The 14,433-nt window shown below is 38.0% G+C and overlaps 1 protein-coding gene across 1 annotated transcript in view; it reads right to left on the bottom strand.

Moving 5' to 3' along the window:
* Nucleotides 1–13,997, bottom strand: part of MNAT1 (MNAT1 component of CDK activating kinase) — a 193,192-nt gene extending 179,195 nt beyond the window's left edge. Inside the window, exon 1 of the mRNA XM_026000560.2 lies at nt 13,772–13,997. Within this exon, the coding sequence (XP_025856345.1) occupies nt 13,772–13,860 (89 nt within the window). The 5' untranslated portion in view covers nt 13,861–13,997. The remainder of the gene's footprint in view (nt 1–13,771) is intronic.
* Nucleotides 13,998–14,433: the final 436 nt, after the last annotated feature.

Below are 14,433 nucleotides of genomic sequence, written 5' to 3'. Positions count from 1 at the left end.
GAGAGAGAAAGAGAACACGAGTGGGAGGGGCTAAAGAGGTAGAAAGAGTCTCAAGCAGACTCAGAGCAGGACACCAGGTTTGATCTCACAATCCCAAAATCATAACCTAAGCTGAAACCAAGAGTGCCACATTCAACCAACTGCACCACCCAGCACCCCTGGTTTTTGTTTCTTTAATAGTATTTTTTAAACAAATAGTTTAACAAATAGCACAAAGCCCACTATCCACCTTAATTACAGAGAATATTTTTATAACTCTACACTTTCCTTTTCTTCCTTATAAAAATTTTAATTTCCTTTTAATGACTGTAAAACTAATGCAGGCAGTAACCATGTCTGCCACACTCATTGCTGTATTTTCACATCTTGTTTTCCAACATTGCTTAACCACAAGACTCTCCTAGATAGACAGTAAAAAATACAAGGTCTCTCCCCTAAAGATCTATGTTTGGGCCCAGAAATTTGTAATTTAATTAGGCACTCAAGATGATTCCCAGGATGAGGCAAGCATGGGTTTCAGGAGTCTGGAAATTTTATTGAATGTATAAGAAAGAGTGCAAACTTATATTTATTAGTAAGCAATAACTAATAAATTACTATTGAGTCTTTTCTCCCTTTGAAAATAGACTTAACACATTTGAAACTTGAATAAAACCATTAACATCCCAGGTTAAATTTTCCTTCAATTATTCTCATTCTATTTACAGTCTCAGGACTAGCTGCTAAGTAAACAGGAAGCAAAATGCCAAAAAGATTGACACCTTACCTAGTCTGTTTTTACATTTAGAATCCTAAAAATAATTCTTTGTAATTGATTATAGATTAAATTTACTCTTAAATTTACCCGAATTCTTAAATCTACTTGAACTGTGTCTAATCTAATCCTCACAGTAATCTTGTGATGTATAGGCTGCTGATAAACTCACTGTACACGTGAGAAATCAAAGCCTTAAAGAATAGAACTAAAAAAATATATATATATATATACACACACACACACACACACACACATATATAACTAATTTTCCCTCAATCACACAGCTAATAAGGAGCAAACCTAGGATTCAAACTCAGGCAGACAATCAGTATACATTCATTAAACATAACATTTTATGCCCAAAGCAGAAAAAAGACTGTAAGAAAATAAATTAATTCTGTCTGTTTAAACTTGTACTCCTAAATGAAACTAGTGTGCTACTGCTTCAGGTTCTTGCAAAAATAATTTGTATTTTAACAAATAAGTGTTAACATCTCATAGATCCATTTGAGTCTTGGAACACAAATAGATAATACAACTTCTAGACAAAAAAGAATCCTAAAGAATGTCCATTCATGAAGCCAAAGTTCCTATGAAACTTTCTTTTTAAATATTCTTTTTTTTTTAATTTTTTTAATTTATTTATGATAGTCACACAGAGAGAGAGAGAGAGGCAGAGACACAGGCAGAGGGAGAAGCAGGCTCCATGCACCAGGAGCCCGACGTGGGATTCGATCCCGGGTCTCCAGGATCGTGCCCTGGGCCAAAGGCAGGCGCCAAACTGCTGCACCACCCAGGGATCCCCCTACGAAACTTTCTGACACATACAGGCAAAACCTCACAAAAGTTTTCCTCCAAAACAGAAAAAAAAAAAAAAAACCACATATATGTATATACACATAATGTATAGTAAGCAGATACAGTGAATCTTTAAAATGATACAGCAGATAAAATGAATCTTTAAAAAGGATTCTCCATAAGAAAAAAATTAGAAAACAGGAGCAGCATGGAGATAAGGTAAGGCTCTCTATACACATACAGAGACATATTACAAATAACATAATTACTAAATATTAGCAACCATAATTTTAAAGAACTATAATATTAAGTTCCACTAGATAAGAAAAGGAAAAGAAGGGACACCTGGGTGCCTCAGGAGGTTGAGCATCTGCCTTTGGCTCAGGGCATGATCCCAGGATCCCAGGATCGAGGCCCACATCGGGCTCCCTGTGAGCAGCCTGCTTCTCTCTCTGCCTGTGTCTCACCCTCTCTCTCTCTGTCTCTAATGAATAAATAAATAAAATCTTTTAAAGAAAAAAAAAAAAAGGAAAAGAAGTAAGTATATTAGCACACACTGTACCTTAAAGTACACTAATTATCACTTCTGGTCAAACCAAAAAATATATATCACAGCCATGACAAAATCAATCCATAGGGAAGTACTCATATTTTGTAAACAGAATGATCAGAATTTTCCCCCATATTGGAAAAGAACAATTACAATCAAGGAAATGACTAAATTTTTCGTATCTTATGAAAGTCTTATTAATGATGTGAAGTCAAAGACCTAAACTACTGACCACAATAATCTTCTGTCTATAACTATGAATTAAATTATCCAAATTTAAAGAGATTAAAGGGAAATAAAAATTATCTTTTCCAAACAAATGAACTATTTAAAGTTAAATGGCTCACATAAAATTGGCCAGTTATCCCAAAACAAGATTTTCTTTTTCCTTTTTTTTTTTTTAAGATTTATTAATTTATTTGAGAGAGAGAGCACAAGTGGGAGGATAGAGGAATGGAAGAATTTTCAGCTGACTCCACAATAGAGCTTCCAGATGGGGCTCTATCTCATGACCCTGAGATCATGACCTGAGCAGAAACCAGGAGTCAGACACTTAACAAACTTTACTACCCAGGCACCCCTAGGACACAGATTTTCTAACTTGTGATTCAGTGTGCTTTCTTAGTCAATAGATTTAGATTATGAAAATATACAGGATACCAACTCACATATGTAGTGAAAGCAAAAACCATCTCCTTTAGGAAAATGATCTTGAGATGTTCATTGCAATACCATTCAGAAGACATTAATTCTCTAGAGCTGTTCTGCAACCTTATATTCTAGTCAACTTGAAAACATTCACTTCATTAAAAAGAAAAAAGGAATGCTTAGAAGAGTATTAGGGAAAAAGCTGAAGTCCTGAGACAATTAGAAACTACTAAGAAATGCTAGAGGTACAAGCAATTGCCAATTTTGAGGTAAGAAAATGAACCTGTAGGACACACGGGTAGCTCAGCAGTTGAGCATCTGCCTTTGGCCCAGAGTGTGATCCTGGAGTCCCAAATCGAGTCCCACATCAGGCTCCCTGCATGGTGCCTGCTTCTCTCTCTGCCTATATCTCTGCCTTTCTCTGTGTGTGTCTCTCATGAATAAATAATTTTTTAAAAATCTTTAAAAAAAAAAAAGAAAAAGAAAATGAACATGTACACATAGAACTAAGATTAAAGAAAGCAAATGACTCAACAATAGTAAGGCCAGCTCTTCCTTAAAAACATGATGGAGTTACTGATATCAAACTAGTATTCCCACCATGAGCAACCAAAAAAAAAAACAAACAAACAAACAAATGTATGAGACACGGGTTTGCAGGTATTGGACAACAGGCAACACAAACACTATAATCCTTCAGAGATGGGAAACTCACAAAGTGAGCCCTACAATTGCCTCAGTTTTCTACCTAGAACAATTTCCATGACCATGCCCAACAAGTCAGAATTTGAGAAGGGCACAGTAGTTGTGCTTAACTGAAGAGTCAGAAAGTAGAGTTCAGTGCAGTTGATATGCCTGAAAAATGCAAAGCAGAAAGTCCAGAAGTCTGTATAGGAAACCCCCATAAGTTCTTGGCCAAAAAACAGGCTATACATGTGTAGGGAAAAATCAATCAAGATTTAAAGGACAGTGGATGAGAGAGGAATAGAGTAATTAAGAGTTGTGGGTGTATGAGGGGCCCTTGGGTGGCTCAGTTGGTTAAGCATCTGACTCTTAATTTTGGCTCAGATCATGATCTTGGGGTCCTGAGATCTAGCCCCACATTGAGCTCCCCACTCAGTGGGGAGTCTGCTGGTCCCTCCTCCTCCCCCTCAGCTCATTCTCTCTCTCTTCCTATCTCAAATAAATAAATAAAATCTTTATTTTAAAAAAAAGAGCAATAGATATACTCTGAGGTTCCCACCCATCCAGAGTAGAGATGCCACATTACACCTTAATACTTTAGACATCCAGCTGAGACACAAAAATGCACCAACTAAGAGTAAAGACCAGATCCTAGAATAATACTTATTCCAGACTCCCCTCACAAAGCTTCAAATCAAGACCAAACAAATTTTGCAAGGAAAAAAGTTTGGAGGTTGAATTGCACTAAAGTTAGGAAACACACCGGGATCTCTGCAGATCCATCCTAGCAAAGATTAAAACCAATCTTACAAAGTTCAAAGTGATCAGCCAGTATATGAACTACCTACAGAATTAAAACACACACACACAGAAAGATAAAATCCAGGATCTCTAAAATGAAGCATCTACATGATCCAGTTCACATTTGAAAAAAGTACTAACCATGCCAAAAAAGGAAAAAGAAATATGTGACCCACAGTCAAAAAGAACAATCAATTGGAACCAATCCTGCAATAGCAAAGATGCTGGATCTAGCAAATGGAAACTTTAAAATCAGCTATTATGAATATTTTAAAAGAATTAATACAATATATGTTCAAAAAATTAAAGGAAAATACATTCAAGGAACTATAAGAAAATATGGTCTTAATGAATGCACAAATTGGAAATCTAATAAAAGAAATGAAAATCATAAAAAAATAAGATGAAAACCCTAGAGCAGAAAGTACAAGAACATACTGAATGAGCTAAACAGAAGATTAGAAATAGCATATGGAAGTCAGTGAACTTGAAGATAGATCAACAGAAAGTAACTAAAGAACAGAAAGAAAAAAACTAAAGAAAAATAAATTGTTACCACAGGGACTAACAGAACATCAAAGAGTTCAACATACATGTAATTGGAGTTCCAAAATTAGAAAAAAGTGTAAATACTGCAGAATCACTAAAATTTTCCAATAGAATGAAAAATACTGACTTACAGATCTAAGCTCAGCAAATCTCAACTAGGATGAATAAAACACACACACGCGTGCACGCGCACACACACACACACACACACACACACACAGCTAGAACATACTCAAACTGCCAGAAACCAAAATCAAAGCGAAAAATCTTAAAAGGAGCCCAAAAAGGTTATGTAAAGGGAACCAAAGATACAAGTAACAGCTAACTTCCCATCATAAACAACAGAGATTGGAAAATAATGGTATCTTTCAAGTGGTGAAATGCCAACCTCTAATTTCACATTCAGCAAAAATATCCTTCACACAGTAGAGCCAAATAAAAACACATTCAGATAAAATCTAGGAGAATCATTCACCAACAGATCTACACTACAAGAAATGCTAAGGAAAATTCTTCAGGCAAAAGAAAACAAGGACAACTGTAAAATCAAATCCAAAGAGAAGAAGGAAGACACCAAAAACAGTAAATAAGTTAGGTGAATATAAAAGACTACATTTTACCACTTTACATCCACTAGGATGGCTATAATCCAAAAAAAAAGTTAAATAATAGGTGCAGGCAAACAATGTAGAGAAACTGAAGCTTCATACATAGCTAATGAGAATATGAAATGGTGTGGTCACTTTGGTAAAGTCTTGCCGTTCCTCAAATAGTAAAACTTAGAGTTATCATATGATCCAAAAATCATACTCCTAAATACATAACTGAGAGAGACAAAATCATTTGTCTCCACAAAAATCTGTACATGATAGGATGCTGGATGGCACAGCAGTTTAGCGGCTGCCTTCAGCCCAGGGCATGATCCTGGGGACCCAGGATTGAGTCCCACATCAGGCTCCCTGCATGGAGCCTGCTTCTCCCTCTGCCTATGTCTGTGCCTCCCTCTGTGTCTCTCATGAATAAATAAATAAATAAATCTTTTTAAAAAAATCTATACATGAATGTTCACAGCAACATTATTCGTAATACCCCAAAAATGAAAACAACCCAATGTCCATCAACTAATGAATGGATTAAAAAAACTGATATATCCACATAATGGAATATTACTTAGTAACTAAAGGAAATGAAGTCCTGATACATGCTACAACATGGATGAACCATAAAAATAATATTCTAAGTAAAAGCCAATCAAAGAGGACCATATATTGAATGATCCCATTTATGTGAAATGTCCAGAACAGGCAATCTGTAGAGACAGAAAGTAAGATTAACGGCTGCCTCAGGCTATGAGGGGCAATAGGGGAGAGGGAATGTTTGGAGGGTGATGGCTAAGTGATGAGAGGTTTCTTTATGAAGTGGCAAAAATAGGGACACCTGGGTGGCTCAGTGGTTGAGTGTCTGCCTATGGCTCAGGGCATAATCCCAGAGTCCTGGGATCAAGTCCCACATCAAGCTCCCTACAGGGAGCCTGCTTCCTCCTCTGCCCAGTATCTCTGCCTCACTCTCTGTATCTCTCATGAATAAATAAAATCTTTAAAAAAGGGGGGGGGGAGGGGCGGAGTGGCAAAAATGTTCTAAAGTTGATTATGGTAATGGATGCATATCTCTGAGAATATGCTTAAAAGCCACAAACTGTACACTTAAAATGGATGAATTTGGGACGCCTGGGTGGCTCAGCCGTTAAGTGTCTGCCTTCGGCTCAGGGAGTGATCCTGGAGTCACAGGATCAAGTCCGACATCGGGCTCCCTGAATGGAGCCTGCTTCTCTCTCTGCCTATGTTTCTGCTTCTCTCCCTCTGTGTCTCTCATGAATGAATAAATAAAATCTTAAAATAAAATAAAGTGGATGAATTTTATAGTATGTGAACTACATCTCAATAAAGGTATTTTTAAAAAGACTATTTTTTAATTTTATACTTTTCCTTAAAGATAACTGTTTAAAGAAAAAATAACAATACTGAATCATTTATAGAAGTAAAAGATACATCAGCAGCATAAAAGATGAGATAGGTGAGTAAACAGAATTACCTTGTTCACATTTGTGAAGTATGAAATGGGAAGTAAAAAATAGGGAGTGTCAGATGTTGACTCTAAATAGACTTTGATAAAGATATACATTGTTATACCTACAGAAACCACTCAAAATATTAAAAATATTAAAATAACAAGGAGCTATTGCTAATTGCCCCAATTAGCAATACTTTACTTACTTTAAAATACCCAATTAATCAAAATAAAGAAAGGAAAAAGAACAAAAACCAAAAGAAACAAATGAAAAACATGTATACTTAAACCCAATGAGTTCAATAATTACATTAAATATAAAGGGACAAATACACCAATTAAAAGGCAGAAATTGTTGGACCAGGTAAAAAAAAGCAAGACATTAACTACTGATACAAGACATACATTGGTTGAAGGTAAAAGGATGAAGCAGATATACTATCAAATGGTAAGCATAAGAAAACTAACATAACTATTTAATTCAGACAGAAACTTCAGGACAAAGAGTACTACAAGAGACAAAAAGAGATTTCAGGATGACAAAAGGAGATAGTAATCAGGAAGACACAGCAATCCTAAGTATCTATACCTAATAAGAGAGCTTCAATATACATGAAGTATAATAGAACTAAAAGGAAAAACTGACAGATCCACAATCTAGTTGGAGTAATTGATAAAATGCATAGACAAAAATAAGATCTGAGTAACACTAGCAACCAAATGACCTAATTGAGATTTATAATACACTACACCCGACAGCCACAGAACATTCTTTTCAAACATACATTGATTGCTCACCAAAATAGACCATTTGCTGGATTATAAATAAGTTCTCAGAAAATTTCAAAAGACTGGAATTTAATAGAGTATGTTCTCTTGGGGCACCTGGGTAGCTCAACTGATGAAGCATCTGCATTTGGCTCAGATCATGATCTCAGGGTTCTGGGATCGAGTCCCATATTGATTCCGACTCCCTGCTCAGCAGGGAGTCTGCTTCTCCCTCTCCCATTGCCCCTCTACCCTGCTTGTGCTCACTCTCAAATAAATAAAATCTTTAAAAAAAAAATTATGTTCTCTTTCCACAAGAGAAAATTAGAAATTAAGAATATACCTAGAAAGTCCTCTTTTTCAAATTATTTTGCCTAGAATGAGTGCCTTTTCATACTTTGCCTGCCCAAATGAGACACTTTTTTTTTTTTTTTAATTTATTTACTCATGAGAGACACGTACAGAGAGAGGCAGAGACACAGGCAGAGGGAGAAGCAGGCTCCATACAGGGAGCCCGATGTGGGACTCCATCCCGGGACTCCAGGATCACTCCCTGAGCCAAAGGCAGGCGCTAAACCACTGAGCCACCCAGGGATCCCTGACACTTTATTCTACAAAAAGATACTATATAAGCCTAGAATATCAGTTAAAAGAAATAAATGCCACTTATGAATCATTCTTTCCAACAATAAATAAATTGAACCTTAATCTAATAGAGCTCTAAATATAACGAATACTTTAGAGAAAATATGGAGGAACATATTAATACTACAGAGATGCAATCAGCAAAATTCATAGTAGTAACTCACAGTAACTCATAAGTAGGTGAGAGAGTGCTCGCTTCAGCAGCACATAAAAAAAAGTAGGTGAGAGAAACAGGAACAGAGAAAAAAGGGAAGAAACAGAGTGAGAAAGATCTTAAGTAAATATGCCAAAATACTAACTTTTATGTATCAGGACAAGTTTATTCGACTACTTTGTGTCTTACACACGCTTAAAATGAAAACAGTAGGGGCATCTAGGTGGCATCTAGCACCTGCCTTCAGCCGGGGCAGTGATCCCAGCCCCGCATCGGGTTCCCTGCTCACGGGGAGCCTGCTTTTCCCTCTCCTCCTCGCTTGTCTCCTGTCTCTGTCTCTGTGTGTCTCTCTCTCAAATAAATAAAGTTTTTTAAAAAAGAAAAAAGTAGTAAAATCAAATACATGTGGGATGCCTGAGTGGCTCAGTGGTTTAGTGTCTGCCTTTGGCTCAGGTCGTGAACCTGGAGATCTGGAATCAAGACCTGCATCAGGCTCTCTGCAGGAAGCCTGCTTCTCATGTGCGTGTTGGCCATGTCTATGTCTTCCTCTGTGAGATTTCTCTTCATGTCTTTTGCCCATTTCATGATTGGATTGTTTGTTTCTTTGCTGTTGAGTTTAATAAGTTCTTTATAGATCTTGGAAACTAGCCCTTTATCTGATACGTCATTTGCAAATATCTTCTCCCATTCTGTAGGTTGTCTTTTAGTTTTGTTGACTGTATCCTTTGCTGTGCAAAAGCTTCTTATCTTGATGAAGTCCCAATAGTTCATTTTTGCTTTTGTTTCTTTTGCCTTCCTGGATGTATCTTGCAAGAAGTTACTGTGGCCGAGTTCAAAAAGGGTGTTGCCTGTGTTCTCCTCTAGGATTTTTTTTTTCTCCTCTAGGATTTTGATGGAATCTTGTCTCACATTTAGATCTTTCATCCATTTTGAGTTTATCTTTGTGTATGGTGAAAGAGAGTGGTCTAGTTTCACTCTTCTGCATGTGGATGTCCAATTTTCCCAGCACCATTTATTGAAGAGACTGTCTTTCTTCCAGTGGATAGTCTTTCCTCCTTTATCGAATATTAGTTAACCATAAAGTTGAGGGTCCACTTCTGGATTCTCTATTCTGTTCCATTGATCTATGTGTCTGTTTTTGTGCCAGTACCACACTGTCTTGATGACCACAGCTTTGTAGTACAACCTGAAATCTGGCATTGTGATGCCCCCAGCTATGGTATTTTTTAAAATTCCCCTGGCTATTCGGGGTCTTTTCTGATTCCATACAAATCTTAAAATAATTTGTTCTAACTTTCTGAAGTCCATGATATTTTGATAGGGATTGCATTAAACGTGTAAATTGCCCTGGGTAACATTGACATTTTCACAATATTAATTCTGCCAATCCATGAGCATGGAATATTTTTCCATCTCTTTGTGTCTTCCTCAATTTCTTTCATGGCCAACACGCACATGAGAAAATGCTCTACATCACTTGCCATCAGGGAAATACAAATCAAAACCACAATGAGATACCACCTCACACCAGTGAGAATGGGGAAAATTAACAAAGCAGGAAACCACAAATGTTGGAGAGGATGCGGAGAAAAGGGAACCCTCTTGCACTGTTGGTGGGAATGTGAAGTGGTGCAGCCACTCTGGAAAACTGTGTGGAGGGTCCTCAAAGAGTTAAAAATAGACCTGCCCTACAACCCAGCAATTGCACTGCTGGGAATTTATCCCAAAGATGCAGATGCAATGAAATGCTAGGACACCTGCACCCCAATGTTTATAGCAGCAATGTCCACAATAGCCAAACTGTGGAAGGAGCCTCGGTGTCCATCAAAAGATGAATGGATAAAGAAGATGTGATTTATGTATACAATGGAATATTACTCAGCCATTAGAAATGACAAATACCCACCATTTGCTTCGACGTGGATGGAACTGGAGGGTATTATGCTGAGTGAAATAAGTCAATCGGAGAAGGACAAACATATGGTCTCATTCATTTGGGGAATATAAATAATAGTGAAAGGGAATAGAAAGAAGGGAAGGGAGAAGAAATGGGTAGGAATATCAGAAAGGGAGACAGAATATGAAGACTCCTAACTCTGGGAAACGAACTAGGGGTGGTGGAAGGGGAGGAGGGCGGGGGGTGAGGGTGAATGGGTGACTTGCACTGAGGGGGGCACTTAATGGGATGAGCACTGGGTGTTATTCTGTATGTTGGCAAACTGAACACCAATAAAAAATAAATTTATTATTTAAAAAAAAAAGAAGCCTGCTTCTCCCTCTGCCCACCCTCCTCAATCTCCCTCATGAATAAATAAATAAATCTAAATAAATAAATGAATGAATGAATGGATGGATGGATGAAAAATTTCTAGAGACAGTTTTGCCAAGAATGGCTGGGATTAAAAATTAAATTATTAAAGACTTGGTTAAATGAGAATTAGATATAACTGACTTCATCTAATTCAATATGCCTCCAGAATTCTATGAAAGAATTCTATGAAAGGCCTGTTTCTTAAAACAGGTAGTCCTGAAAAAGAAAAAAAATTAACTTTTTCTGTAATTAAAACAAAGCTCATCCTTGAATTTAAAAACATGGAATTCAATCTTCTTTTCTGTACATGTAATCAATTCATTTGTGTGTTTGCTGAACTGAATTGATACAAAAGAGGATATGCTTCCTCAATTTATTAGCAGATGAGGAGGGAAGTATTTTCATAAAGTTTCACTTCTTTTCTACTTTTTGCTCCTGTATTTTGTCCCACAAACAGTACACCTTCCTTTTTTTTTTTTTTTAAGATTTTATTTATTTATCCATGAGAGACAGAGAGAGAGAGAGAGAGAGCCAGAGACACAGGTAGAGGGAGAAGCAGGCTCCATGCCAGGAGCCCGACACAGGACTCGATCCCAGGACTCCAGGATCAGGCCCTGGGCTGAAGGCGGCGCTAAGTAAGGCGGGCTGCCCACAGTATACCTTCCTAATTAATCTTTCCATAACCCTATATTTCTTATCCTTTTTTTTTTCTTTTATTATCTTTTATGAATCACTACCCCTACTCACTCTATCACAATAGGGTCATTATAATTAAAACTATCACTTTAATATCTTATAGTCTATTAAATTCATTTAAAGATAATCATTATCGTGCAAGTCCTTCATAGTAGCCCAAATGACTCTTGTTTTAATTTCATTTCTGCTCAGCACACATACTATCCACAAGTAATAATGATAATATGATAACCAGTATATATTAAACAAATACTGTATTTGACAGTAGAGACAGAAACTACAGAACACCTCCAAATATTTTACATATATTATTTAATCCTCAAACACTGTAATATAAATAGTGCTATCTCTATTGTACAAGTAAAAAAATGAGCACAAGGAGTTAGTAATTTGCCCAAAGAATTCAAAATCATAAGTTTATTCTCTTAGCCAATATTCTATATTATTTTATTCATTTTGTTCATAGTTCAAAAAAGAACTATAAAATGCAGTCTATATCTATATCTATCTATAACAAGTTAGCAAATAAACCAAAATAAATGAAACACAAGAATAACTGACAATTATTTTTTAAGATTTTCTTTTTTAAGTAATCTCTACACCCTACAGTGTCAAACTCACAACCCCAAGATCAAGGGTCGCATGCTCTACCAACTGAGCCAGCCAGGCCCCCAGTAACTTAGACAATTCTTAACTCTTAGGAAAAAACAAAAAGGACTAAAGATACAACAAAAGCAATCTATAATTAAAAATAAATTATTTCATAATTGTCTAATAAAAATGCTGTTTATTTTAATCAAATTTTCTGATTGGCTCATTTCTACTAGGCAAAAATGTCTACCAGAAAATTACATTTAGTATCGTTCCAAAAAAGCAAATTCACTTTCTTTGAGCACCAACAAACCTGATCCTGGAAAATGAAGAGACACTGAACAAAATCTCTCTAAAAACCTAGTATTTTATATATATATATACTGTTTGTCTCACTTCCCTTTTCCATGCATTCTACTCAATTACTTTTACCTTATTTCTCATCTTAAACCATGCAATCACATTTCTACTGCATTTCCTTTGCTGGATAAAGCAAAGGAAAATAAAAATAAGACAAAAGTACCAATTAAACAATAAACCTTATAATTATTATAACTACAACTGATCATGCCAGTTTTGCTTACCCAAAGACCCAGTCTGGGCAGGCTGGGTGGCTCAGCGGTTTAGCGCCGCCTTCAGCCCAGGGCCTGATCCTGGAGACCCAGGATCAAGTCCCACGTCCGGCTCCTGCATGGAGCCTGCTTCTCCCTCTTCCCGTGTCTCTGCCTCTCTCTCTGTGTCTCTCATGAATAAATAAATAAAATCTTTAAAAAAAAAAAAAAACCTAGTCTATCACGCTGTAGATTACCCATTATTTTTTATTTCTAGGAAACCTTAGAGAGAGTACAGGAATATATGCTCGCCATAACATATCACCGTTAATCCCAAAGGGCTTTATAGACCCACCTTTACTGAACTACATGTAACCAGAAAAATGTGGCAAGAAACATGCTGACCAACTCCTGCACTTATTCTCCAAAACACACAAAACTCAACCTCTTTCCCCGTCCCCTTCCCAAAAATGAGCGTTCTAGAGGCAGAGATGCTGCGTTCCAATTCTAGCAGGGCCCCCTTAATAAGGGACTTTGAGCAGTCTCGGCCTCCTTCGACAACTACTTACCTCATGGGGGCTGCCGTGGGAATGAAGTGAGACAGTTCACGGTAAAGGTTCAGAACAGTGGCTGGCACATTAATGTGCGCTCATTAAATGCCAGCCATCATTCTATCTCCAAAATTAACTGCCGAGAATCTAGCCTTTCTCCCTTTCGGTGATGAGAATCTAACCAAACTCCATCAGGGAAAACTGGCTTACAGACGGAAATAGTTTTGTTTTCATCGCAATTTCGCCCTCGCCAATAAATAAATAAATAAAATTAAAAAAAAAAAAAAACATTTTGCGTGAAATTTAACACTCCCAATTCCCCTCACGCTCTTAACCAGCGACAGGTCTGGACCCCAGTGGTAAACACAGTCTGGAAATTCAACGGCTACGAAGGGGGAAACCTGACAACTGCTGGGTGCTCCATCTGGGTCCCAGCACTCCGAAGCAGGCCAGCGCGCCTTAGGGCTGGCGGCTTAGGTCCGCTTACAGAAACGACGTTCCCCTTTCCCATTCCCCACTCTCCCCACCCCCCTCCCCCAGTGTCGAAACGAACGCCGCCCTTCCCCCGAGCCGAGGCCAAGCCATCTCCCAGCTCTCTCGTCCCACCCTGCGCCTCTCACCCCCACGGAACCCACTGTCTCCCGACTCACAGAGTGTGTCCGCACACATTCACCATCAGCTTCAAGGAGGGGTTCCGGTATTTAGTGGTCTTACACCGGGGGCAGCCCTGATCGTCCATGGCGCCTCCTTTCCCGCGGGCGCTCCCCGACGTCGGCTTCAGATACAGCCAGAGCACCCCCAAACCTCCGCCGACCCGACGCCAAGCGGGTTCCTACCAACAGGCGCTCGGCCGACGCGGTCCCTCTACGAATGAGCACCGGCCGGGGGGCGAGACACCGCAGCACAAACGTTCCGGCGGCCAGTTTCTGGTCCCGCGGCTGGGGGCTCGGTCTTCGCTTCCGTAGGCCAAAACACTACTTACTGCAGATTTCAGGGAGGGATTATTAAAATGGTAAATTGTACACAGAGCTCCGTCTCCGAGCATCTAGCAGTATTTTTCAAGGAAACTCTGAAAACATAGATTCCATCTTGTACTCTCTGGAAGCATTACCATGATTTCAAAGATTTATGCCCTGTGTACATAATCAATAATTCAGACCGGCATTTTCTTTGGAACAATTTGATAGCCTGTGCTTTATACTCTCCTTTATACTTGCACAGTCATGCAAGCACAGAAAATACTTATGCATTCGCAGATAAAAATTTGGAAAAATTATCTAGAATATAAGTCTCTATATAGACCTTAAGCGTT

Source organism: Vulpes vulpes, chromosome 6 (assembly GCF_048418805.1).
Source record: "Vulpes vulpes isolate BD-2025 chromosome 6, VulVul3, whole genome shotgun sequence".
In the NCBI taxonomy this organism is placed as follows: domain Eukaryota; kingdom Metazoa; phylum Chordata; class Mammalia; order Carnivora; family Canidae; genus Vulpes; species Vulpes vulpes.
Note: the sequence above shows the minus strand (reverse complement) of the source record. Positions and strands in the feature narration are given on the sequence as shown.